The sequence below is a fragment of the Amblyomma maculatum genome, chromosome 4 (assembly GCF_055883805.1).
Source record: "Amblyomma maculatum isolate TAMU_Amacu chromosome 4, ASM5588380v1, whole genome shotgun sequence".
Taxonomy (NCBI): Eukaryota; Metazoa; Arthropoda; class Arachnida; order Ixodida; family Ixodidae; genus Amblyomma; species Amblyomma maculatum.
In genome coordinates, this window is record NC_139347.1 from 161,139,640 (window position 1) to 161,166,736 (window position 27,097).

Below are 27,097 nucleotides of genomic sequence, written 5' to 3' on the forward strand. Positions count from 1 at the left end.
CAAAGTGAGCACGAAGTTTCGGGAGGAATAGGCATGAATGATTCCTGTATTTAAACAATTTGGAAGTATTACGAAAGAACCGCAAATCATAGCCCTGGAGAAAACCTCTTGGACCCGGAACAGGGAAACGCGACAAGAAAAGAACTATTTCTACTACCGATGCTGGTTATGCAAGGAGTTACTGCCACACAATGCCAAATATTGAACCCTAATATTACCGTGCGCTCATTCTACCTTGCGAATCTTTAATTATTATAGTGCTTCATATTGAAATAGTATGATTCAATAGGCCGGTGTTTGACGCTCTAAAGCAGGGGAATGTGTTCACTTTTAAGCGGAAAACACTGCTATGGCAGCCTTGGTTTGCCGTTGCGACTGAAGTGTGATTATGCTTAATGAAAGGGGAGAGCGTGAATAGAAAAAGAAGCGGGATCATTACTGGCAGGTGTCAATACGTAAAAAAGGTTTGGTTTCCAAAGGGCGGGGTCGCTTTATTTAAACGCATCATAACAGTTGTAATTAGAAAATATAATATCTACCTTTGGCACTTTCCTTTTAGTTAAATATAAGCCTGAATATCTTTAAGGGAAGAAGCCGTACTCTCACCGCTAAATTGTTCAGAGACAGCCCACAACAATTCGGACTATTACCTAATTAAATGGCCAGACTTCTATGGCATAAGCAGGATAAATAACCGAGTGTACATAAAGAGATTATTTTCTCACCTGTTTGTAATGGGTAAGATCCACCAAAAAATACCATTTGTTTGAAACCTTCACTTCGACATACGCCCCGGCGTGCATGGGTAGCAGTAGTTAGGGCGCTCGACTACTATGCCCAAGGATGCGAGATGGACTCCCAGCTGCGGCGGCCGCTTTTACCTGGAAGCGGAAAGCTAAGCACCAGCGTGCTGTGCAATGTAAGTGCGCGTTAAACAAACCCTGGTGGTTGAAATTTCTGGAGCCCTCCACTATGGATTTTCTTATAGCCTACGTCGCTCGGGGATGTCAAACGCCACAAACCAAACCACGTGGATATACATTGCGACTCATCCGCGAGCAAAATGCTTTGCTTCTGTTCTACAAGGAGGCGTGCGGGAACATTTTGGGTTAATTCATTTTTATTTTGTTTTCACGCAGGGGCTTATATGCACGTTAGAAACATGCTGCTCAAGGTCAAGACTGCCCGCCTCGTCTCTGTTCGCATGAGCGCCACTCCGGATCATGGACGTTGCTTCAGCTTCTGGTAAGTCTAGATTTTAGCTCCTGCAGTTAGTGTTCGCAAAGCAAAGTGCGAATAAAACATACCATGTGTGTTATAATGTCGCCCCAATTTCACTAAAACGTCAGTGTTTCTGAGTCTTTTATTTTAAACGCAGAATAAAATAAAATTTTATTTAAGTGCAACACTACCTAAGATCTTGCGATAGTAAGGAACAAAGCGCATATGCTACAAAAAATTACAAATTTTATTCTTCATAAGTACTCTGTTTTGTATATACCCGCTTATCACTAGCGAACCTGCAAGCTGCTGCAGGTTTAGCTTATTAATGTTCCTTCATGTATCTGGTAGCGGACATACGAGTGGCTGCGAAGATTCGTAATGTTGCCTCTCACTATTCGGCATATTTATGCAGCTTAAAACTGCGCTCGAGGAATGTTCTGCCCCGTTGTTCGAGATACGATGCCTGAAATGCCCCTATTCGCTTTCAAATGTTATTTTTCTACGAGATTCGTTACAACGTTATTGTCGAAATTTGTTATTTATTCAAATCTCTTAAAAAGCGCGTTGGCTAAGCCATCCGCTGTGCGGTCGAAGTATTGATAAGTTACTTCCCAGGACTGAGACTCACAAGCAGCAACCCGCTTCGTAAACGGCATTTTTAAACCAGTAATATGCGTTTTGGGGCTAGTTGGTTCATACTCAGATTGGATTTATGCGCACAAAAAGACAAGGGAGACAGGACGGAGCGCACTTTTAACTGTTTTATTCCGGATATTTACACATTTATACCAAAAAAATCATCAGTGCATAATCATCAGTGCCACGTGAGAGCCAAATCCCCAGGAAAAGAATAAAGGAAGGGCACAGGTCACTCACCTCTTATCTTATTTATCTAAAAAGACAAATTCTTTATCATACATTGTTACAGATGGTGCGCTATTACATGAACTTCCGATTTTACTAATATGGTAGGCCTCAGCCAATTCTCGCGCTAGCGTGTCAGTGCTCCTGCACAAGATGCCGGTGCCTTGTAGCGTTGCAACTCACAGTTTTTTTGCTTTCTGTTTTTGGTCATTATCTTTTCCACACTGATGTGCGCCGGCAGGTGCGAACCGGTACCGTACCTCAAATACAAATTGTGCTCCCTTAACCGGTCAATAACACATCGGCCCGACTGCCCAATGTACACCTTCCCACACTTCAACGGAATCCTGTACACCACCCACCCCTTTTTCACACTTCACAAACTAATTAACATGTTTGATTTTGCAGTCTGAGTTACGGCTACCATCTTGCCAAACCAGACGACACAATGAAGAAAGTTTCCTTGGCGCCGAAAAAACCTCGGGCACCTTAAACTTGTTAGCCTCGCGTTTGAGGTTTATGCTGATATGGAATGACTACCGGTTTCACTTTCTTTTGTGGAACTGCAATCGTTGTCTGGTTCTTATTTTAGTTTCTTGTTTACTCTTCTTGAGAAGAGCTTCAGCCACTGAACTCACTATTATCTGGGGAAAGATTGCCTGTTTCAGCTTCGCGATCTGATCGTGAAAGCTTTCCAGCGTCATGTGACAACAGGACTTCCTTAGGGATGACTCAAGGCACATCAAAGCGATAGCACGTTTAACCGTTTTTGATTGCTTGGAATCAAAAGGCACAATTTCTTCTGTGCACGCGGTTGGTACTTCCAGCAAAAGCTTTCGTCCTTAAGGGTTATATTCAAGTCTAAAAATTGCAAACGGCAGTCATTGGCGAGTTCACAAGTAAAAATCAATCCTTTGGAGAGTCAACTAAAATTAGTAAGAACGTCCTTCACGATTTGTGGATAGGTCAAAGTTCAGTGTTTCTTCGAAACAATGAAAGAAATCGTCTACATATCTAAAGATATTTAGAGTGCTACCGTTTTCAAGCGCCTCGGCCAGTGATCTGTCCACACCTGCTAGAAAAATGTTGCAAAGCACAGGGGCCACGCACGACCCTGTACAGATCCCATTTCTTTGTACAATTAAAAGTAACAGTGGTGGAACTAAGGTAAAACTCCAGGAGTACAAGGAAGTTGTCAACCGACATACCAGCGCTGTTTTGAAAAGACACCACTCCGTTCATTTCTATGCACAACCCGACAGCAGCCAACAGCTCGCTCTGTGCAATAGAATGGAACAGGTCAACAACATCTATAGAAACGATGTGTCCTGCAGAGTTTGTTTCGTGCAAACATTCTACAACCCCAAGACTATTCTTAATGGCAAACGGATCGTCTACTACCAGTCTGTTCAGTTCCTTCAGCAGGAACAGGCTAAGTAGGTTCTGCCAGGCACCCCTTTCGCTAACTAACCTAAACGGAACACTTCCTTTGTGGTTTTTGGCAGTGGAAAAACTTGCAAGCTGTTACATTTGGTATTCTGAATACTACTGGCTAACTTCTGTAGACCGAGGTTCGCGCATAACACAATGGCTCGGCTTTTTACCTTTACTGGTTGTAGTTCTGTGTTCTCAAAATTCCTGTGAATGGCCTCCGAGGCTTTCTTGTACGTTCCCGACGGCATGGCAACAAAGCTCCCTTCCTTATCCGCCTGAACGAGTTGCAGGTCGTTCTCAATAAAGAAGCGCACAATTTTTCTTGTTGGCGTCTTGACGCGGCACCCTAGAGGGTACTGTCCTGATGAGAGAGTCGACTGCCTCCAGAAGACACCTTTCCTTGTCCTCTGGGTCGGCCTTGTGGGAAATTCTTCTCGTCAGTGCCAGGAGCTCGTGGCCTTTAACTTCCGGCTCAAAGGTGTACTTAGGTCCTTTCCAGAGGACGCTAGCGATGTCCTCCGGAATCTGTATGTCGTCAAGAACATGAAGAGCAGAACTGTCATCTTTGATTTCTTTACTTCCCTTGCTAATCACTGCGCGAGCTTGCCTCCACAAAAACTCCGTCGACTGGGCGGCTAGCTTCATCAGAGATTGAAGCTTTCTGGCGGCGATATGATCGGTGTCTCGGGAAAAGCAAAGTAAGCGAAGCCAATCCTTGAACAGAGAAATTTGTCTCCACAGCTCAGACCTCAAGATCCGGCACACTTTCTTCACATGGCCGAGGGAAGGTTTGTCAAGGCCAAATTTGCACGAAACAAACTCTGCAGGACGCATCTTTTCTATAGATATTGTTGACCTGTTCTATTATATTGCACAGAGCGAGCTGTTGGCTGCTGTCAGGTTGTGCATAGAAATGAACGGAGTGGTGTCTTTTCAAAACAGCGCTGGTATGTCGGTTGACAACTTCCTTGTACTCCTGGAGTTTTACCTTAGTTCCACCACTGTTACTTTTAATTGTACAAAGAAATGGGATCTGTACAGGGTCGTGCGTGGCCCCTGTGCTTTGCAACATTTTTCTAGCAGGTGTGGACAGATCACTGGCCGAGGCGCTTGAAAACGGTAGCACTCTAAATATCTTTAGATATGTAGACGATTTCTTTCATTGTTTCGAAGAAACACTGAACTTTGACCTATCCACAAATCGTGAAGGACGTTCTTACTAATTTTAGTTGACTCTCCAAAGGATTGATTTTCACTTGTGAACTCGCCAATGACTGCCGTTTGCAATTTTTAGACTTGAATATAACCCTTAAGGACGAAAGCTTTTGCTGGAAGTACCAACCGCGTGCACAGAAGAAATTGTGCCTTTTGATTCCAAGCAATCAAAAACGGTTAAACGTGCTATCGCTTTGATGTGCCTTGAGTCATCCCTAAGGAAGTCCTGTTGTCACATGACGCTGGAAAGCTTTCACGATCAGATCGCGAAGCTGAAACAGGCAATCTTTCCCCAGATAATAGTGAGTTCAGTGGCTGAAGCTCTTCTCAAGAAGAGTAAACAAGAAACTAAAATAAGAACCAGACAACGATTGCAGTTGCACAAAAGAAAGTGAAACCGGTAGTCATTCCATATCAGCATAAAGTGGCTCATAACCTCAAACGCATGGCTAACAAGTTTAAGGTACCCGTGGTTTTTTCGGCCCCAAGGCAACTCTCTTCATTGTGTCGTCTGGTTTTGCAAGATGGTAGCCGTAACTCAGACTGCAAAATCAAACATGTTAATAAATTTGTGAAGTATGAAAAAGGGGTGGTGTACAGGATTCCGTTGAAGTGTGGGAAGGTGTACATTGGGCAGTCGGGCCGATGTGTTAATGACCGGTTAAGGGAGCACAATTTGTCTTTGAGGAACGGTACCGGTTCGCACCTGCCGGCGCACATCAGTCTGTGTGGAAAAGATAATGACCAAAAACAGAAAGCAAAAAAACATGTGTAATGCAACGCTACAAGGCACCGGCATCTTGTGCAGGAGCACTGACACGCTAGCGCGAGAATAGGCTGAAGCCTACCATATTAGGAAAAGCGGAAGTTCATGTATTAGCGGACCATCTGTGACTATGTATGATAAAATATTTGTCTTTTTAGATAAATTAGATAAGATGTGAGTGACCTGTGCCTTTCCTTTATGCTTTTCCTGGGTATCTGGCTCGCACGTGAGACTGATGATTATGCACTGATGATTTTTTTTTTGTATAAATGTCGTGTACATTTCCGGAATAAAACAAGTGAAAGAGCGCTCTGTCCTGTCTCCCTTGTCTTTTTGTGCGCATAAAACCAATCTGAGTATGAACCACTAGCCCCACAACGCATATTACTGGAATACCTGTCTTCGACAGTGGGCCCTTTTTTGAGTGTTTCGCCACATCTTCCCCAAGTTTCGAGCCTTGTTGCTCATATTTCCTTGACTACTTTCCGTGCGAGGTTACTCGGATTCTGCGTAAGGAAGGGACTGGTGCCTCCTGACATCTCAGTTTTGTTTGGCCTTGCCAAACATTCCCTCGGCCATGTGAAGAGAGTGTGCCGGATCTTGAGGTCTGAGCTATGGAGACAAATTCGTCTGTTCAAGGATTGCTTCGCTTACTTTGCTCTTTCCGAGACACCGAGCATATCGCCGCCAGAAAGCTTCAATCTCTGATAAAGCTAGCCGCCCAGTCGACGGAGGTTTTGTGGAGGCAAACTCTCGCAGTGATAACCAAGGGAAGTAGAGAAATCAAAGATCACAGTTCTGCTCTTCAGGTTCTTGACGACATCCACATTCCGGAGGACATCGCTAGCGTCCTCAGGAAAGGACTTAAGTACAGCTTTGAGCCGGAAGTTAAAGTTCATGAGCTCCTGGCATTGACGAGAACAATCTCCCACAAGGCCGACCCAGAGGACAAGGAAAGGTGTCTTCTGGAGGGAGTCGACTCTCTCATCAGGACCGTGCCCTCTAGGGGGCCCCGCGTCAAGACGCCAACAAGGAAAATTGTGCGCTTCTTTAAGGACAACGACCTGAAACTCGTTCAGGCGGATAAGGAAGGGGCCCTTATCGCCATGCCGTCGGGAACGTACAACAAAAAAGCCTCGAAGGCCATCCACAGGAATTTTGAGAAGACAGAACTTAAACCAGCAAAGGTAAAAAGCCGAGCCATTGTGTTATGCGATAACCTTCGTCTACAGAAGATAGCCAGTAGTATTCAGAATACCAAATCTAATAGCTTGCAAGTTTTTTTCACCGCCAAAAACCACAAAGGAAGTGTTCCGTTTAGGTGCATAGTTAGCGAAAAGGGTGCCTGGCAGAACCTACTTAGCCGGTTCCTGCTGAAGGAAATTAACAGACTGTTAGTAGACGATCCGTTTGCCATTAAGAATAGTCTTGAGGTTTTAGAATTTTTGCACGAAACAAACTCTGCAGGACACATCTTTTCAATACATGTCGTCGACCTGTTCTATTCTATCGCACAGAGCGAGCTGTTGGCTGCTGTCAGGTTGTGCATAGAAATGAATGGAGTGGTGTCTTTTCAAAACAGCGCCGGTATGTCGGTAGACAACTTCCTTGTACTCCTGGAGTTTTACCTTAATTCTACCACTGTTTCCTTTAAAGAGTGTGATTATGTACAAAGAAATGGGATCTGTATAGGGCCGTTCGTGGCCCCTGTGCTTTGCAACATTTTTCTAGCAGGTGTGGACAGATCAGTGGCCGAGGCGCTTGGAAACGGTAGCACTGTAAAGATTTTTAGATATGTAGACGATTTTTTCATTGTTTTGAAGAAACACTCACCTTTGACCTATCCACAAATCGTGAAGGACGCTCTTACTAATTTTAGACGACTCTCCAAAGGATTGAATTTTACTTGTGAACTCGCCAATGACAGCCGTTTGCAATTTTTAGACTTGAATATAACCTTTAAGGACGAAAGCTTTTGCAGGAAGTACCAACCGCGTCCACAGAAGAAATTGTTGTCTTTTGATTCCAAGCAATCAAAAACGGTTAAACATGCTATCGCTTTGATGTGCCTTGAGTCATCCCTAACGAAGTCATGTTGTCATATGGCGCAGGAAAGCATCTACGATCAGATCGCGAAGCTGAAACAGGCAGGCTTTCCCCAGATAATAAATAGTGAGTTCAGTGGCTGAAGCTCTTCTCAAGAAGATTAAACAAGAAAGGAATAAGAACCAGACAACGATTGCAGTTCCACAAAAGAAAGTGAAACCGGTAGGCATTCCATATCAGCATAAAGTGGCTCATAACCTCAAACGCATGGCTAACAAGTTTAAGGTACCCGTGGTTTTTTCGGCCCCAAGGCAACTCTCTTCATTGTGTCGTCTGGTTTTGCAAGATGGTAGCCGTAACTCAGACTGCAAAATCAAACATGTTAATAAGTTTGTGAAGTGTGAAAAAGGGGTGGTGTACAGGATTCAGTTGAAGTGTGGGAAGGTGTACATTGGGCAGTCGGGCCGATGTGTTAATGACGGGTTAAGGGAGCACAATTTGTATTTGAGGAATGGTAGCGGTTCGCACCTGCTGGCGCACATCAGTCTGTGTGGAAAAGATAATTACCAAAAACAGAAAGCAAAAAAACTGTGTGATGCAACGCTACGAGGCACCGGCATCTTGTGCAGGAGCACTGACACGCTAGCGCGAGAATTGGCTGAGGCCTACCATATTAGGAAAAGCGGAAGTTCATGTATTGGCGCACCATCTGTGACAATGTATAATAAAGAATTTATCTTTTTAGATAAATTACATAAGAGGTGAGTGACCTGTGCCCTTCCTTAATTCTTTTCTTGGGTATTTGGCTCGCACGTGGCACTGATGATTATGCACTGATCATTTTTTTGGTATGAATGTGGAGTAAATTTCCGGAATAAAACAGTTGAAAGTGCGCTCCGTCCTATCTCCCTTGTCTTTTTGTGTCGTCTTTTTGTGTGCATAAAACCAATGTGATTTTTAAACCACCCTGAATAATTTTAAGCATTGTATGGTCTCTGCAAATGCATAATTTCTCGATATGTAGTACCTAATCATTTAGAATGAAAAATGTACGAAAATTTCCGTGCGCAACATTCACGCGCATTTTTCCTCCTGGGCGTCTTGTCCAAGGGCTGTTATATCAGTACGGGTTTTTTCCCCAAGTGCAATGCAGTGGTTTCCCAAAATTTATTGAAAGTACGCATGGCATCCTTGTTACAATTATTCTAGAAAAGCGGATGAACACTCTCCTCAACAGGTACAATATGTGGCATCCGAATGGCGGCAACCTCAACTTGCTCCAGCGCGTGGGCAACTCTTCAAACACTTTACTCTGGAGGAGGACCGCACCGCAAGGCAAGGAGTGGCAGCAGGGACATGTGCAGCTGCAGTGCGATGCACCGCACCAGGTACAATGCTCGTCTATTTTTGAAAAGCTTTAGTTGTTTACAACAGCAAGCTGCCAGAATTTTGTGTTTGTCTAATACTTCAGCGCACAATAGAGATCCCAAGGCGGTCTAAATTTGTCCGAAGCCCTCCACTACGGCTTTTCTTTTTCTCTCTCCACTTTCACTCCTACCTTCCGCCTTTCACTTACGGCTCGGGTCAGGTGTCCACAGAAACAAGTGAGACAGATACAGCACCTTTCCCTTCCTGTAAACCAATTATTAATATTAATAATATTGTTATCAATAATTTCTAATACTTCATTGGCACGCACTGGGCAGTTGTGTGCCTGATCTCAGAATACTATCCACTCAGTGTATATGCTACCGCTTCCCTGCAAGAAAAAAAAATTACGCTCTTCGTGTGCTTAAGAACAAATCAAACATAGACCACCCTTACACTATTTCTACAGATATTGTCACTGAAGGGTTAAGCATGCACGTCCTTTGATACTAGAGGACATACCAGGTGGTTGGCTTCCGGGATCTGCGTTCCAATGTTTTCCTTCACACCCGAATTTCATTACGTCGCTTACGATTTCGTATACTACTAACTGCGCAACCCTGTGTAAACCAAAAGCTTAACATTTAGATGAAAATTCTAATTTCTGCAATGAAACTTTCAGCGTTTTGCTGTGCAGACGCACTTATAGAAGCAGTAAAACAATAATGTATTCACTGGTGTCCGGTTGAAGCACACGAGAAAAGTGTTATACTCGTTTAAAGTTAGAAGTTTATCGGTCATATAAGACATTGTACAATATGCCCATGAGAAGCCGGAAAAAGACTCGCGGCCAAGCTCATATCCCTCGTTTAAAAATCAGGGGCAGCCAGCAAAATAACACAAACGATATACTGAGTAAGTACACTAAAAAAAGTAGAATATATTACACTATGGATAATAGTAAGAGGGAAATTTCACTCAATAAGGGAAATAAAACCGTTATACATACATACATACATACATACATACATACATACATACATACATACATACATACATACATACATACATACATACATACATACATACATACATACATACATACATACATACATACATACATACATACATATATATATATATATATATATATATATATATATATATATATATATATATATATATACACATCGTGGAATAAAAGAATGCAAGACATATTAAAGCTAGCACAAACACAATAAGGAACCCTGCATAAATTGTATTGTTACCAATTGGCTGATAATAAAGTTGTTATGGGGCTTAAATGAGTCGACCGCATTTATTTTACCTAGAAATAGTATGGCAGTCTTGATGACACGAATTCAAGGCCAGAGATTTTTACAAAATGCTCTATCGTGTGCTGAGTAGATTCTGACCCATAGTTTGTGCCTACTTGATCGGCAATCAAATAAATCAGATTCAGATCGTAAGAATACGACCTCTTGGTGTATGTTTGATTGAATGAGACAATATCCATTTTACCTTTCCGGTAAAGTGCAATTGCTAACGTTTCCTTGTAGCATTCCTGAAATGATTAAACTCTGAGATTTTCAAAGCGTTGGCCTTTTTGCACATTGTATAGAGAAAACATTGAATGCACAATTTCAAAGGGAATTTTTGAAACAAATCACCAAATAGACAAACTAGATTCATAGACTCCCATTACATTATTGGGTAACCCACTGAAGGAAATAAAGAATTACGTGCAAGCAAGGATTGTTTGCTAAGGCAATTCATCACACTTAATCAGAGAAGAATGAAAAGATTGTCTTAACTTGGCAATTGCTGCTTTATGATTTTATGATCCACACTTAATAATTACCGAAGGGGACATAATCTTAATTGGCGAATACAGCTTGAAGGTGCGATGATAAAGCACAACTACCCGATAGATTGGAAACAATAAATATTATGGTAGCTAGAAAAAACAAAAACAATAACAAGTATTGCCACTGATTCCTGTTATACCCTCTTGTTGGGCGTCCGAGCGGGAACAAATGCACAAATGTTTTCTGCATGCGATGTGTGATACAATCCGACGATACTCATTATTAAGACAGTAAATAGCTATTCATGTAATAGCCACAACGCGTATAGCCGCAAGTACCTGAAACTGATTTTTTTCATAAAGACAAGGCTTTATGGCACGCAATAGGACCACTGTCTTTAAATTTTTTGTTTTGGTGTAAAAGCTCCCATTCACTTCAAGAGTAATTTTTATCTGCTTACGACCAAATTGTTTTCTTTTTCTTTTTTCTGCTTTATTTCCAGCTTGTATTTGAGGCCGTCCTCAATCCGCGCACACTTGGCATAATAGCGATTGACCACTTCACATTGGAAGACGGACACTGCGACACAGGGAAAGGTTTGTGTTCAGCTAGAGATTGGAACGGTTATTGCGTAATTATATGCAGCTTGATAGGAGCATTAGGTTTAGCAGTGATATAATAGTAACCGGCGTTGCGCATTAAAACATTGCTAACGAGGTTTGTGGCTTGACCAGCTGGTATTTTAGAATTATAACATATCGTTAATTTCAGTCGGAAGACGAAACTGGTGTTACGGCATATTACATTGAACCATATTGAAGGCCCGGATTGTTTGGAAACAAGTTGAAGGATCCAGTGCCGTCATTCACCCGCACATATAAAAACGAGTAGACAGCGCTGCGAAACCACGATGGTATACATGAAAAGGGCGGAGCAAATACAACACTTGCGACTGTAACTATGCGCGTTTTTGGGCCACCCCAGGGCGAACCCACATTGATTCTCAAACATTTTGGGAGAACAAAAAAAAAGAAAGAAACGACTGGACTGGAGCAAGAATAGCAGTTGTTTTTTGTCACCAAAAGTTGGTATTCTTTGGAGCGAAAAGGATTTCAACTAAGTGTATACTGAATAGGGCCAAAGACAGGGAGAAATGTGCAGCCCAACACAAAAACACCTCTAACTACGATGCTGGGAAAAAGTCAGAAATTGTTTTCAAGGCACTGGCTTCTGATCAGCATAGATCGAACAGACCAAAGCACCTAATGAAACCGAAATTTTCCGGGAATGTTAAACTGATGGAGAAAGGTCAGCCTTCCTGTCTGGGTCTTGTTTACGGTGCGTTGGAATAAAAGGGTCCCAACGCAACGTAAACTATACAACACTGATAAGCAAATTTTTCTGGAAGCAAGGCAGGAAGCCGGTGCAGTAAAAATGCAGAAAGAGCATTGAAAATATGGAGGATACGCTGAGAAGAGGCTTTTTTTCGAGGCAGTGAATTTAAGGCATTGTGACGCCCTTCTCACCTGTTTCTGGAAGAAACAATGGCTGAGTGAAACATTTCTCACAATTTCTTTACGGGTCTTTATTTTGTCTCTTGTGACATGGCTTTACATACAGAAATCGTCTATGATACGCCAAGGTGGTGCCATCTGTTAACAACCGGCGGATGCCTTTTTCTTGTGCTCTCCATAAAGTTATAGATCCAAATAACAACGTTTCACATTGGTAGGGTATTGTTTAAATTTGAAATCACACTGCTTTATGAATCACGGAAGGCAATTGTTTCTGAGTAGGTTTGCGAAAACACAGTCAGCCGGCTTCGGAGTGTGATATAAGCATTTTCCTCTTTCCGTTTTCCCTTTTCTCATAATCCGAAACCCAAACGAAGCTAGCTTTTTGACAGGCCTTGCTAAGTGCGCATTTCCTAATGGGCTTCATTCAGCCTTCCTAATGGGCTCAAGACACTACCTCAAGATAGCATCCTGAGCACATTGCTCTTCCTCATTTACATAAATGACTGCCCTCTAACATTATTTTAACTATTTGCTTCTTCGCAGATGACTGCATCATTTGCAGCAACTTGCGCTCATTTGCCGATTAACTAGAACTTCAAAGAGACCTTGATAGCATAACCGCTGGATGCACGTCATGGAAAATGTCACTTAAGTTCGAAAAATACAATTTAATGACATTCAGCCAGAAAATTTCAATTTTTTACTGAATAACACATCAATGTCTTACGCGTATTCGTACAAATACTTTGGGGTTCATTTCTTAAGTTACCTCTGTTAGTCCATTCACGTACAGAAAACAACAGTAAAGCATCACACACATTACGCTATTTAAAACGTAATCTTCATATAGCTCACGGAACTCCTGCCACGTATACCCGCAAGCTCGCCTATCAAACATTTGTTCCTCCTCAAGTCCAATATGCATCTCCCACCATAGCAACTCATCAGGCCTATTCAATTAATTTTAAAGAATTGGGTCAGGCTCGTGCTGCACGTTTCATTAAACTACAACAGTCACTCGAGAATAACAAACACCAAATCATCGATTTTTTTTGTGTGCATTGCAATAACGGAGAAAATAGCCCTAATCTTCCTTTTTCACAGGCTATACTATAGTGCATTCTCCTCAACGCTGCCTCTTGTGCCCCCATACAGCACTTCTCATCGTTTAAACAACCATTTAAGCTTCCAGTGCATTTCTGGTAGAACCGTTGCATTTAATTCATCTGTCTTGCCGAGGACTACCATTCACTGGGATTGTGTTCCGGAACACATTGTGTATATTCGTGATCCAGCTCGTTTTAGGGCTGAAATAGTGACAATTCTTTCAAGTTACTAACGTGTCATTAAATATTTATAATGATGTCCCTAATCTTCAGTGACCGGTACTAACAGTACCGGTCACTGAAGATAACTCACCGTTAAGTAATGTTACGTACTCTTAAGTACGTAAGATTACTGAAGATTACGTGTTACTCACTTTTATACTCACGTTTTGTATAAACGTGTTGCTCATACACCGGTCATTACCCCTATATATGAAATCCCCTTCTCATACAATGCTCCGTTTTTGAAGCTTGTGAGGCGATTTGAATAAATAAATAAACGTAATTGTTGGCGCAGTGATATCAAGGGCAAAATTTATTTGTCTATGCTAGCGACGCAAATGAAATTCGTACTTGAGAACACGTAGGACGATGTTGTGCTACAGAGGCTACTTATATTTTATCTCGGATGAATAAAGCTCGGCCTTAGGAGTGTAAAACTATTACCCCTAAAGGAACACGTTCATGAAGAAATGATATCCCAACTTGCGTTGCGGAACACGCGTGTCGAACCGGAGTTGCGGCTTTAACGCCCCGCGTTGAAAAAGCGCTAGAGGTGACTGACCGGTCTGTCGGCTGTTAAGAAATTCGAGTCATTCGACTTCTCCGAGCTATAGTGTGGCTCCTTCGTCGGACACTCGAGACGCATTTCCACATGCGTCCGCTGGCTCCATACTGCAATCGATGAACAGCTGTATTTTGTTACCATAAAAATAGCAACATGAATGCTGCGTTTTTCGATCAATGGGGCTAATAAAACTTTCCTTTCGTAATCTTTCGTTTAAGGTGCTTATAAAACACTCAAATTGATAAATTTGCTCCCTAGGTTTAACTCTTTATGTAGTAACTATCTCCTTTTTGTGTTCAACAGTGTGTACTTTCGAGCAAGGGACATGCGGATGGGAACTGCATAACTGGGATTGGACGAAAAGCAGCAGCGTGAGTCTGCCTGACGCAGACCATACCACTCGGGCAGAGTCAGGTAACTTCATTTTATACCACCTTACCAGGCGCAAAGCTTTGTGGCGTAAATGTTTCGTGCTGACTTGAAGGCTTATTTTGCTTACAGGCACCTTCGCCTTAGTCAAGTCTCCTAGTGGACGCATGGTCAGCCCTCAAGGCTGGTACGACTCGTCTGAGGACAAGTGTCTTCGCTTTTGGTTCTTCATCGCCGGAACAGCTTCTGAGACACTCAATGTCACTCGAGTGTTTTACGACAGCGATGAAGAAGAATCTATTTGGTTCGAAACAGCTGTTAATCTACCAATGAAGTTTTGGTACTCTGGCGCTGTCAATTTGGTCGGACACAAAGGGATCGTGGAGGTGAGTAGACGCAGCATTTGAATCTAAATTTTGTAGAGGTAGGCCTTGACACTTTTTTAAGGGAATAAATGTACAGATAATAGAAGCTTGGCAAAAAAAAAATAAAAAAAACAACATGTCATCCTTCCGGTGCAGAGGTCTGGTACATCGGGCGTTTCAACTGAAAGTGAAAAGGCTACAAAAATGGGGGAGCGTTTTAGGCTTGTGAATCGAATTCAGGTCTCATGGGATATGGGAGTCGTTTTGCCTGGCTCTGCGTACCTTCCGCTTTTCAAGGAGAAATATTTATAAACTCTAATTTGTCTGTTCTTAATATTACCCTATTTATTAATATTTATTGCTTGAATGTCAGTTTAGAAGTAGCAGATCATGTTGGGAAACTCCTGACTTCTATGTTTATATAGGAATTAAACATGCACATGAAGTAGCGATGTTTTTTCTTTTGAAGTATCACACGCACAATAAGAAATGCCTCCTCATAACAGCGGCGCTGCTCCAATATCGAAAGCGCGTTTTAGCGAAGAGAATACATTTTTCGACGAAGCGCTATTTTCCTTCCATGGATGAGAGTGCATGCACTGAGGGACGGCTTCCTGTCAGCAACTCCTGACATGGTAGCGTTTTTTTCAGACCAGCAAAAAATCTGCTGAAATGGCACCTTGATGCAAATGTTCCATCCGACAATCTGAATAGAACTTCTGAATTGATGCTTTATTCTTGCAGCCTAAATTAAAAAAGGGAGGTATATAGCTCTTTCTTGTATCTTAAAGTTAATGCCAGCATTTCAAAGATTATCAACCGATCAGCTTACAGTTCCTTACCTACAAATTGTTACCAACGAAATCGCGACTGAGTAAGGCAAACCTTAGACTTCAAGCTACAAAAACCGCCAGATAGCCTTTTGCAAGGGCTGCTGACAGCATATCATATCCGTACTATCAACTGGGGGACAGGGAAATGCGCTTTATATTATCCACCGCGGTAATAGTCTTCATAGATTACTCGAATGCATTTGTCTCATTCGAAACCTCAGCTATCATGTAGGCAATGTGGAGGGAGGGTGTAATGAACAGTATGTGAAATTGCAGTAAAATCTCAAAAGTGTTTGCTCTTCTACCATGGTAATCACTACATATAGTAACAAAAATTTGGGGGACGCTTAAGCTTCGCCTTCAGGAGTGGAACGCGATAGCGTCATGGGCGAGTGGCGCGCCACGTGTCGGGGCAGCGCCGCACATTGCGAGGAGGGGTTCTTCTGTGTTTGCCGCAAGATGGCTCTGCATGTGCGCAGAGCGCAGGAGAAATGTACCGGAAACGTACTTCGCTACTCGTGTAACTGCGACTTCTGTAAGTAACATGCTCATAATTACCGATATACACCGCAGTATAACGTTCTACGGCACGTTTCTCAGGCAACACCGCATTCACTAGAAGCGCTTTTGTACCGCTTTCAAGCATCGAACTCGTGGCTGAGTGGTAGCGTCTCCGTCTCACACTGCGGAGACCCTGGTTCGATTCCCACCCAGCCCATCGTGGAAGTTGCTTTTTATTTATGAAGTGCATGCCGGGATTTATCGCTCACGGCCAACGCCGCCGACGACACCGGCTTTTCTGCGACACGAGCTCCTTAACGCTACCGCGTTAAAATGCCAACAATGACACGTGGTAAGCAAGAATACACGATCTATCAGGATCTACTCATAGCTTGCTTGCAGGAAACGATTAGTGGCCTCGACTAGAAACTGGTGGGATTAAGAGTTACTTAAATTACATTGGATGTCTCGGGTTGCAGATTCCATGCTCTTTTCTAAGTAACTCAGGACGCAAATTGCAAAGGACGACATACGCAGGGAAAGCAGAACAGTGCTATAAGACCAGCACGCAGTAAACTCAAGTAACGTTGCACAGCGCCGGAAGCAAACAGAATTTTGCGATAGGTAGTGGAGCACTGAAACCGGATAGTGAGCACATGTACTTAGGTCATCTAGTTATAACAGATCTAGACTGGAGACTACAATAACTAGAAAACTAAGCCGGAGATCGAGTGATCTTGGCTATGAATGATCACTTATCATTATCCTACAAGAAAAAGTTATTTGAGAGTGGTTGGTTTGGTTTTAGTGTTTAACGTCCCAAACAAACTGAGACCATGAGGGATACCGCAGTGGAGGGTACAGGATATTTGGACCACCTTAAACGGCGCTGCCGGGCTCTCAGAGGTACTTACGTGAAGGCTAGCGTAAAGGCTTCATAATGAATTGAACGCAACACAAAGAGCCACAAAATATGTTATATGCGTTACGCTTTGTGAGTTTCCTATAGGAAACTCACAAAGTCGACCAGGAAACAAACACTAATGATTGACATTCCGGGCGAAATCAACAAGAAATGGGCAAGAGGAGGGTATGTAATACAGTGGAAAGATATCCAATGACCACTAATGGCAACAGACTGGATGTCAAGGGAACGCAAGGGCAGCAGAGAGTGGCAGAAGTTAGAGGTGTTAATGAGATTAGGCATTTTTCTAAGCTGAGAAGAATGCAGCTATCACAAAGCCAGGGTAATTGGAGGGCTAAAAAGAGACGTCTTCACCCGCCCATTGCTGTAGTCTGACTGATTATGACAGCCCTCTCTTGATTTCACTGTGCTAGGCAATATAGTATGTTTAAAATCCTAGTTTCATCAATTTAGGAGACCTCGGGCCTGAAATTACAGTAAGGTTGAAATAACCTTAACAGGTGAACGCGACTCACCGATTGGTAACTGCGTTGACTTTGTCCGAGACAGTAAGAACAAACATTGCTATATTATCCCCAAATTTCAGGCAGATTAGTTCTAAGATGTGATAGCGAGTGTCCTTATTAGCGCCGTCCACCGCTCTCTAGGGGACGTGAAGTCTTCACTGTCAACAAGGCACTTATTTGCCCTGTCCGCGTGCGATGATACGGCTACAATATTTTCAAATTTGCTCGCGATCCTTCACTTTTATATACCAACAAATTTCGCCTATGTTTTATTATTCTCAATCTGGATCTCTGAAACACTCTGAGAATAAATGTTGGCAAAAACTACAAGTGGTTCCAGCGCTACTAACTCCATACTAGAGCACCACCTTACTCTCCAGACTTCTTCAGGAAAAGCAGTAGCTAAGACGCGGAAAATGGTGAAACTTCTCAGCAGTAACGCGAAACTGTTTTCAAACATTTTTGTCGACATGCGGGGAGTATTGTAAGCTGTCGCAAACAACAAACAACCAAAATAAGGTGGCAATCTCCTTCAGACACCGCCACAAAAGAATCAAAAGAAGAACTATAAATTATCTTTAAAACCCCAACGATGCGGCAAAAATTCAAACTTACTATCATCTAAACAGACTGAAATTTGGCTTCCATGTTTAGTCCCATCTGAACAGGTATAAAAAAACTTCCGTTATCTCGCGAACAATTTGGTCATGGTGTCTGGAAAGAACTGTGGTGCCCCCAAACAGCGGGGTGAATTATGTAGATGCATAGCTGTCAGGCATCCAGCCATGCATCTCAACTAACTTGCCTGAATATGTTCCCTTCTATGAGTAATGAACGCATCTGCATTTCGATGTCTCAGGCATCTGCGCCTAAACAGGAAAAATAAATTAGCATCAACGCACGCTTCACATGCCGGACGCTCTCTAGGAAAAGTTCAAATATTTCGAGCATTGGGGTGGTAAACCTTCAAGGACCAATGGCTTTGCCCTTCGTACAAAATCTTTGTCACACTGTAGATTTCATGATTTATGTTTAATTCTTGCAACACACAGACGGTGTTTGAAGGCATGACATCTGGGGAACCCGGCACCGCTGTAGCTGTCGACGACCTCACCCTAGGCGACGTTGCCTGCCCTCCGCCGGGTAGCTGCTCCTTCGAAGAAGACATGTGCAACTGGCACAATAGCAGAGGATCCAGCTATGCTCAGTGGTACCGACAAAAGGGTCCCACAGCATCTTTTTCCAGCCATCTCGGAAAAGACCATACATTCGGAACCACGGAAGGTGGGTACCATGCTTGGAGTTACGGCTGGCAGAAAGGGATGCAGGTGTGCCGTTCGCTCAGACGGAATAAAAATATCTCAACGTCCAACGTATTAGCAGTGTGGAACGTAAGCCAGCGCTTAGTGCTGGAGATTATTCGATATCTGCATGCATTTCCTCTTACTTTTAGCTTTAAATTGCCTTTATATAGAAGTTCTGGCGGCTATGTATCAAGGAGATAAAGTTTATAAATTGAAAAATACTCTAATATATCGTGTGTACTTTAGTGGATAAAATCTGCTTCTAGCTATTAAACATAACCTTAATGGTCACCTTATTCACCATATGAATCACGCATTGTGCTAATTTTTTAAAATAATCACGAATATCATATCTAGATTTAAATCTTGTTTTGCCTGTAAGCCTGCAATTGCTCGAACTATAGGCATCTGTTATGACACGATTGGAAAATTATTTATACAATGTTCAAGAAAGTAAACAGTAAAATGCTAATTTGCATCCTCTGTTCTTTGAATTCGTAGACCCTCTTAGTGCAGTCTTCTAGAATGCAGCTTTAGGTCATTACTGGAAATCACTAATATGCAAAAGAAATGTATATTTCAGAATTATTTTCAGCTCACTTACCAAGAAAGCTCGAACACATTCTGAGAGTTCATAAACCAATTTTTATGCGTTGCATAATTTTATTGTAACAAATATTATATTTGTAATCCTCCCCCGACGCGCTTGATCTTCCTTTCCTTCTTTCTTTCTTTCTTTCTTTCTTTTTTTTTTTTTTTTTTTTTTTTTTGGAGTCGAAGCTTCACTACGCCAGTCAGCCCGAACTTTCAGCTTCAGTGTCGGTGGGTGTCTGAAAGAGCGCCAACTCGGGCCTCTCCTTTCATGTGGGAGGGCGGCATTAGAATCAACCTGGCATGACATTTTAATTTACGTTACCTTTATGCCTTTATGATGTCATGGAGGTCTCGACTAATCGTAGCACCACTACAGTATGCGCGAATGCGTGCCTTATATGGCCATATGACAATTAATGACGAAGTACTAGTTATTGACAAGTCAATTGAATAATTATTGACTAAATGAATAGTTACAAAGTAATGAATATTATTTATTAATTACTAATTAGTATCGGTTACATAATGTTGGTTTTCTATAGCAGTCTTATCTGCTCGCTGTGAGTGCAGAACAAACTTCGGAAGCAAAGACGTCTTACTCATAGAAAATTTAAACATTTTTATCAGAACGTTGTTGTCAGCGGTAACTAAAGAAGGATTGAGGGGGCGACTCATTCCTCAGCAAACGCTTTTTATGTGGAATTGTATTCCTCTCGCACACTCAACCCTTGTTCGGTTACTCTTGACTTTTTAAAGCCATATTCTTCACCTAGTTCGAAACCAAATACGTTCACAAAGTATATTAAAATATTTCACACTTACATCGCAGCTAGCTTCAAAACACACGAACTACTCTTTAAGGCAGTTGTAAGTAGTCTGTGCGGGCTTGAAGAGAAACTTTAAAGCAAGATTCGGTTGCGCATTGGAAGCTAAGGCCATTACAACTATTACGCGCATTGCAGCGTCTCGCTATATTTCACACACTACACAATTAAACAATGTCTCAGAATGCTGCACTTCTATAACGCAGCCGCCCGCTTTTTTGAATTTATCACTTCATACTTGGGACTGACTTGAAAGTGTTAAGTAAAGAGAACCAGTTTATACTCGGTAATGTATATTGCTGCGCTGGATATTTTGCTCTGCTGGTTGAATGAGCAAGTACAAAACTAGATATCCACTGAGGCAATAGCGCACACTGAAAGTGAGATGAGTAAAGAGTAATAGATCAGGCTCGCCAGGTTTGTCTTTTGCATGGATATTAAGAATAGCTGTAGCATTTATATATGCGATAAACTCGAAATCGCGCGTCATTCCATTTCACACCTAAGGAGATTTTAGAATCTGTCATAACATACATGCTAACAAATAAAAGTTTCTAAATGACATCTCATTTTCACCTCAAGTGTGCGTCTGAGTGCCGCAGGGTAAACGAGATGAGAAAAATGTTTACATTGTTATGTTATGCGCATGTACATCCACATTTGAGCCATAACCCATGAAGCACGTCTTTATAGAGGATTCTGGGTGATTAATAATCCCAAGACGTGCACCCACAATGGACAACATCCACCAGTTTTTGCATTTGTATCAGAGGAAATGTGGTCACAGTGACCAAGGTTTGCACGTCCATCATCCCCAACCAAATAAATGCACGCACTATAACATTGCAGTGCGTGAAACCGCTTAGAACATAGATGTCAAAACATATAGCACGCAAACTGTTCAAGAAATTTCACCATTTTCATCTGTCGCCCTTCATTTAAAAGAAGCCGCTGAAATCAAATTTAACAAAAAAAAACAACAAGGTAAACTAGGTCTTTTGTTGATGTCGCGTGTTGCTCGTCTCTACGTACTTTAAAGAACGCGCACCTGCCCAAACGAAAGTGTAAAATGTGAAAGCGACGCCCAGGCAGTAGAGTAAAATCAGTCGCACAAAAAACGGTGGTGAAACAATATAGCGGCGTATTGAAGTAGAATCCAGCTGATGCTTGTTGTCAAACCTGATATCAATTATGAATTGATTCCTGAGCATCCGGGCACGGGTTAAGCTACGACGATCCTAGCGACATGTTTTTCTGCTACGTCTCCTAGACGGAAGATTAGAGTGGATTGAGTCAAGTGGTAGCGGTCGTCCTTGCAACTCGTGCGCTTAAAACCCTATCGCGTTATTAAGTAACCCCTTTAAGAGGAATTACCTTCATCAGTTCAGTTCAGTCGTTCAGTCGTGTCCGACTCTGTCACGCTTGCCGGTCTCTCACTATCTTCCTAACATCACATAACTTCATCTGCAGTGCCTCGAGGATGCCATCTAACCATTGCGTTCGCTGCCTACCCCTTCTCCGGCGACCCACAACCTTTCCCAACATCAAATCTTTCTCCAGCGACTCCTCTCTTCTCATCAGATGACCAAAGTAGCTGAGCTTTAACTTCAGAATTTGACCCTCCAATGAGCAGTCCTTCATACAATTACCTTTACACTAATGTATAATCAGCCAGTTCTCACGAAACGCTTTAGTGAAAAATTAGCTGGTGGTTTCATTTTGGTTAGACCTGGAGAGAAGTAAAAACTTCATGTATATGGCTACTCTCATATCCAAGCTTGGCTTGGAAATGAGCGTAGCGTACGTTTCTACAAACACAACGCCTAATCTTCATCAGTCTCTTCGGCTCACCACCTTTTCGGGGCCCCATTCCGACGTGCCTTCGCAGTATTGTAACCTGGTCAGGAGCCTGAGGCTACTATGCATACACGTATCTCCCTTTTAGCGCCCTCAGTCTCATGTAACACTGACGTCACCTCTCGAGACCTTGCCCTTGACAGTGGTCACAGGCCACATGGCGTCCTACATGACTTTGCCTCAAAGTCACTAGGCGAGCACCAGGTGACGTCACCTTGACATTGACAGAGAACACGAGGAGCCCGGGGGCTCCTATTTATACATGCATTGCCCCTTTATTGCCCTCCACTTCCACGTCACACTGGCGTCACCTCACGTTTTTCTTGACCTTTATCCTTACCTTGACAATGGTCATGGGCCAATTGGTGACCTGCGTGACTATGCCCCAAACTTACATGGTGACCGCCATACAACACAAGAGTTTGACGTCTACATCTCTCTCAAGGTGAAAACCGTGCATACCCGACGACTCGACCTACTTGGCGTTGTGAAGTTTTCGCTTCAAAGCATTTGTGAGCGTCTGCAAATCGCTGCCTAGCCTTGTATTGGCCAACTTTCCATAGGTACGCGCCATACATTCCTAGGTGACAAGAACCACTACTATCAAATATGTTATTGGCACGCGTTACGGATTAAAGCTTCTTGGTTTTATTACATATGGTATCAATATTTTCCTTTTGTGGTATCGCATGCGGTGCATAAAAATGTTATTTAAAACGTGGTCGATCAAAGAGGATTTATGATACCAGTAAGCATATCCGAATCATGGCGCCTCGTTGAGGGGTTGCAATGTGCCGAGAAAGGGCGGACGTATGAGTTCAGGAATAAAGAAATTGGTGGAAGCTTTAAAATATATATTGCATAAATCTCGTGCTCAGGCGCGGTGAAGGAATACATCGCACGTTTAAAATATAGAGTTCAATGTGCATTGATTGAGGGTGACCAGATATAAAACAAGTGTTATGTAGATCATTATCGTACACGACTTTAGTAATTATACCTCCTTGCGGTTAGAGAGTATCGATATAATTTTCAGCTACTTTGATGAAAGTGTCGGATAGAAGTAAATATCAAAGTGGAAGGAAAAGTGAGAAGCAAGATTTTGTGCCAAAAGTGTTAGAGTGTAGAACTGTGGGGTTGCAATCGTGAGCGATGTGAACAAGCTGGCACGAGCTGTATTTGCGAAAATGGCGAGCAGAGTAGGGCTGCTAAATCGCCTTTATCAAAACTGAACTGGCTAAATAACTTAGAAGGTTGCTTACGGCTTCTATCATGAGACTATGTTAAAGATTCGAGGGGAAAGTATCATGCTCCTTTTCGGGAGGACGTTTGCAGGGATGTTGCGTAGTCGCACATTTCAGCTTTGCTTTCCTTAATGCTGTTACTATACTATTCCAGGATATTACCTGCTTCTTGACTCGGAAGACGTATCCAGTGTGGGCTTCGGCAGCTTGCAGAGTCAGACATTGAGCCTTGGTCCTCTTGTCTGCTTCCAGTTCTACTATCACATGCGGAAAGGAGGTAAGGTTTAAGGATTGCTGATTGGTAAGGGCGCGCCTAGCGTACACGCTAAACGCTCTTTTCTGTCATTTTGAATTTATGGAACCAATTTCGTTTCATTCCAGCATAGCGGTTGTAAGTCATTTTTAAACTGCAATCTCATAATGCTCAGCTTTCTATGCTCAACTACTAGTGCAATACAATAGCGAAAAAGAATGAGGTATATTTTAGTATATTCTATAAATATTCTAACAAATAAAGTATAATTCTGCTGGTATTTGTGGAATAAGGCCTTCTTTAACCTCCCAAAATTTAATGGGACGTCATTGCATCATTTTCTTCGTCTTTTAATGGGTGCTTCCAAATGCATTCATTCTCAGCTTGTTCTAAACTATTCCCAACATGTACACTTGAAGTAATACTCTTTGCAGGTACTTGTTTAAATGCAGTTTTGTAAGAAACCGGCAGAATGCAGTCTTCGCGACTGGTATGATGGCTGTTATCCGCGCTCGAACTTTAAAATATCATCGACTTTTAATGTTTTCTAGAGTAACGCACTCAGAGCATTTTAATGATTTCACTTTAGGACAGGTCAGATCGACAAAGGAAGTTGTCAAAAAAGACATTGTTCTCGCGAGCCCAGACAACTTACGGCTCTCTGTTATCCACATTTATGAAAATGTTTCTGTAATTTCATGATCAAATAGGCCCCTATAGACTGTGAAACGTAAAGTGACATGCGCTGGAGTAAACTGCTGAAGCGTAGTTCAATATTTCTGCACCTGCAAAAACAAATCTGGATTCCTGGTTGATACCAGAGATTCCAGGGCCTCGGACATCTCTCAAGGTACCCTTGTAGCTTTTCGCCTGGGGTCAACTGCCTGTATATGTTTGTAATTAAACTTTAAATTTAAATAAATGTAGGGTAATGAATACCTGGTGTGGGTATGTTGCGTATGTAAAATTGTACTTTGTTTGGACGAATGAACGTTTTTAGTGTTGCCACGATATTACTCATCTATTTGTGCAAAAAACGCCTTTTATCAACCATCCGCGTTTAACCATACAGAGGCCTCTGCACAACGGGCAGTATAGTCTGGTTCTCCTTTTGTAGAGTTGGCCTCATTTGCCAAGTTAAAGGTGTAATGACCAAAGAAGATTATCTGAAATTTGTTAGAAAATTATGTTTCCATATGGATGCAAGAATTAGGGTAGTGGTATGAGTGAGCTGAATGGCGGCCCAAGGCCCCCTTCTAGACTTGTCAGTAATTCATAGAAGAATCGGGTAGTGGCCCCAATTCATTCTGCTAAAATTGTACGAACTGAATATATCTGATCAAACATCGTTCGCTGTCTCAGGGAAGGGGCGAAAAAGCAAGCAGAGTTGAGGATAATATTGAGAACCTACGTACAACTGTGGAAATGTAGACTAGATGACCACTGACAGCTTTCTGGGCTTTGCGTCTCGGCTTTATGAAGCAATTATCGGGAAAAATATGCGCGCGATGTACAAACGACGGCATATTATTGCGAAAAGTCGTTTCTTTAAATTGATCTCACATTTAATAATACAAGCTCACTTTGTCGCCAATGCTTTCAAGCAGCAGTGTAAAAATTCAGTTCCTGACTGAATTTCTTGCGCAAACGTAAAGTGACTCAGAATGGTGATAAAACTGGTTATGCATTGCATAAATGCTGACACTGTCTTCTCATTGGTGTCATGCCAAAGGTTTGGCGTAGTAGAAGAAATCCTAGACGAAACGAAATATCTTATCATTTCGACCATTAGTTTATCTCTTCCTTGCAAAATAATTTGAAGGTAAAACGCTTACGAATAAATTTGACCTTCAAAAAAAAGGTGCTCATGCGAGCTGTTACATTACATGTGCGATACCTCTGCGGTAGGTGGTAAGCGTAAATTTTTGTAGATAGAGGTACACGTAAAGACGACCTTAGTCGCGTGAGAAACTGACGTATTACGCTTCGTATTAAAGTTGAAGAAGTGTATATTCGTTTCTCAGATTATGTTTATCCGTTACCTTACCAGACCTGAAATGCAATAGCAACGCTTTAAGACTAAAATGTCTCCTTCTTTCCCCTGCTTCTTTCGTAGCGCCAGCCAGCTTGAACATCACGTTCCTCCACACGTCAGGTGTCCCTGCCGGGGATACGTCTGTCGCCAAAAACCCGGAATCAACTGAATGGACTCTGTTCAGGCTTGAGCGCTCCGATGTACCTTCCATGTTCTCGGTCAGTGTTTTGGCTTTCTCCAAAAATTCTAACAGTTTTGAAGGACTGCTAACTTAACATGGTAATGCATGAGGAAAACAGCCAGATGAGGGTTGCCAGCAAAACCTTGCATGCAGAATAACATATAGCCAGGTAGCTTTGGGCATGGTAATTCGCGTAATGTTTCCCGAAATGCATGCGATGAAAATATGTATTTTGCGGGCTGTCGGACGTAGATATGACCAACACAAACTGTGAGTTACTGATTCTCAAGTGCCCCTGTGCTTACAAGTGTGTGCAATTTGATCCTGGTTTACAGCTGATAATCGCATTCAGTACTGACTTTACCTATCACTCAGAATTGAGGAGCCAATTTAAGAACGTGCCATACACACGGTGTGCATTGAGAACTTTAGCTATGCAATTTCACAATTTGCTCCAGGTTTACAGCTGATAATTGCACTAAGTATTGACTTTACCTATCACTGACAATTGAGGAGCAAATAAAGAACGTGCCATACACACCGTGCGCATTTAGAACTTTAGTTATGCAATTTCGTTTCATCATGTGATAAACAGAATAGTTATTTGCGTCATCCATTTTGCTTGAGTAGGTATTTGTAGCACTTGCCGCATCTTCATACGCTCTGGGTGCGGATTTACACTCATGATGTACGGACTGGAGATAGTCGTGTTTTAATAACCAAACTCTTTATATTGTCTAAAAAGATTGGGGGTCTTTTAAATGTCTTTCAAGAGGAGAACGGTAAAAGCCTAGCCTTCCTCTATCATTTGCCTGTTATCGTTTCCAGACAGTTACGATAATTTCAAGTGTCGTTGGACATATTGGTCGCTTCGTAGCGACGGCTCATGCCTAGTCATTATAGTCATTATCACTCATCGCTAAGCCCTTTCCCTCATTTACACTCAGTTGCGGTCATTGCAAATCGTCGTTTGACGCACTGGTCATTCCGTAGTCATGCTAGGGCAATGCTTAGTCGTGCCTAAGCATTGTAGTCATTACTACTTATTACTGCTTATTACGTCATTACAACTTATTTCAACTACATAGCTAAGCGTATTTACTCATTTGCAGTTAGTTACGGTCAATACAAGCCATCGTTTGACATATTGGTCGTTCCGTAGTCATTGTAG

At 42.2% G+C, this 27,097-nt stretch overlaps 1 protein-coding gene across 1 annotated transcript in view; it reads left to right on the plus strand.

Moving 5' to 3' along the window:
- Positions 1–27,097, plus strand: part of LOC146193372 (MAM and LDL-receptor class A domain-containing protein 1-like) — a 193,511-nt gene that overhangs the window by 147,091 nt on the left and 19,323 nt on the right. The window contains exons 50-57 of the mRNA XM_084600529.1: positions 1,140–1,245; positions 8,787–8,937; positions 11,228–11,321; positions 14,439–14,549; positions 14,637–14,890; positions 18,687–18,918; positions 23,612–23,734; positions 25,827–25,963. Of these exons, the coding sequence (XP_084456655.1) occupies positions 1,140–1,245; positions 8,787–8,937; positions 11,228–11,321; positions 14,439–14,549; positions 14,637–14,890; positions 18,687–18,918; positions 23,612–23,734; positions 25,827–25,963 (1,208 nt within the window). The remainder of the gene's footprint in view (positions 1–1,139; positions 1,246–8,786; positions 8,938–11,227; positions 11,322–14,438; positions 14,550–14,636; positions 14,891–18,686; positions 18,919–23,611; positions 23,735–25,826; positions 25,964–27,097) is intronic.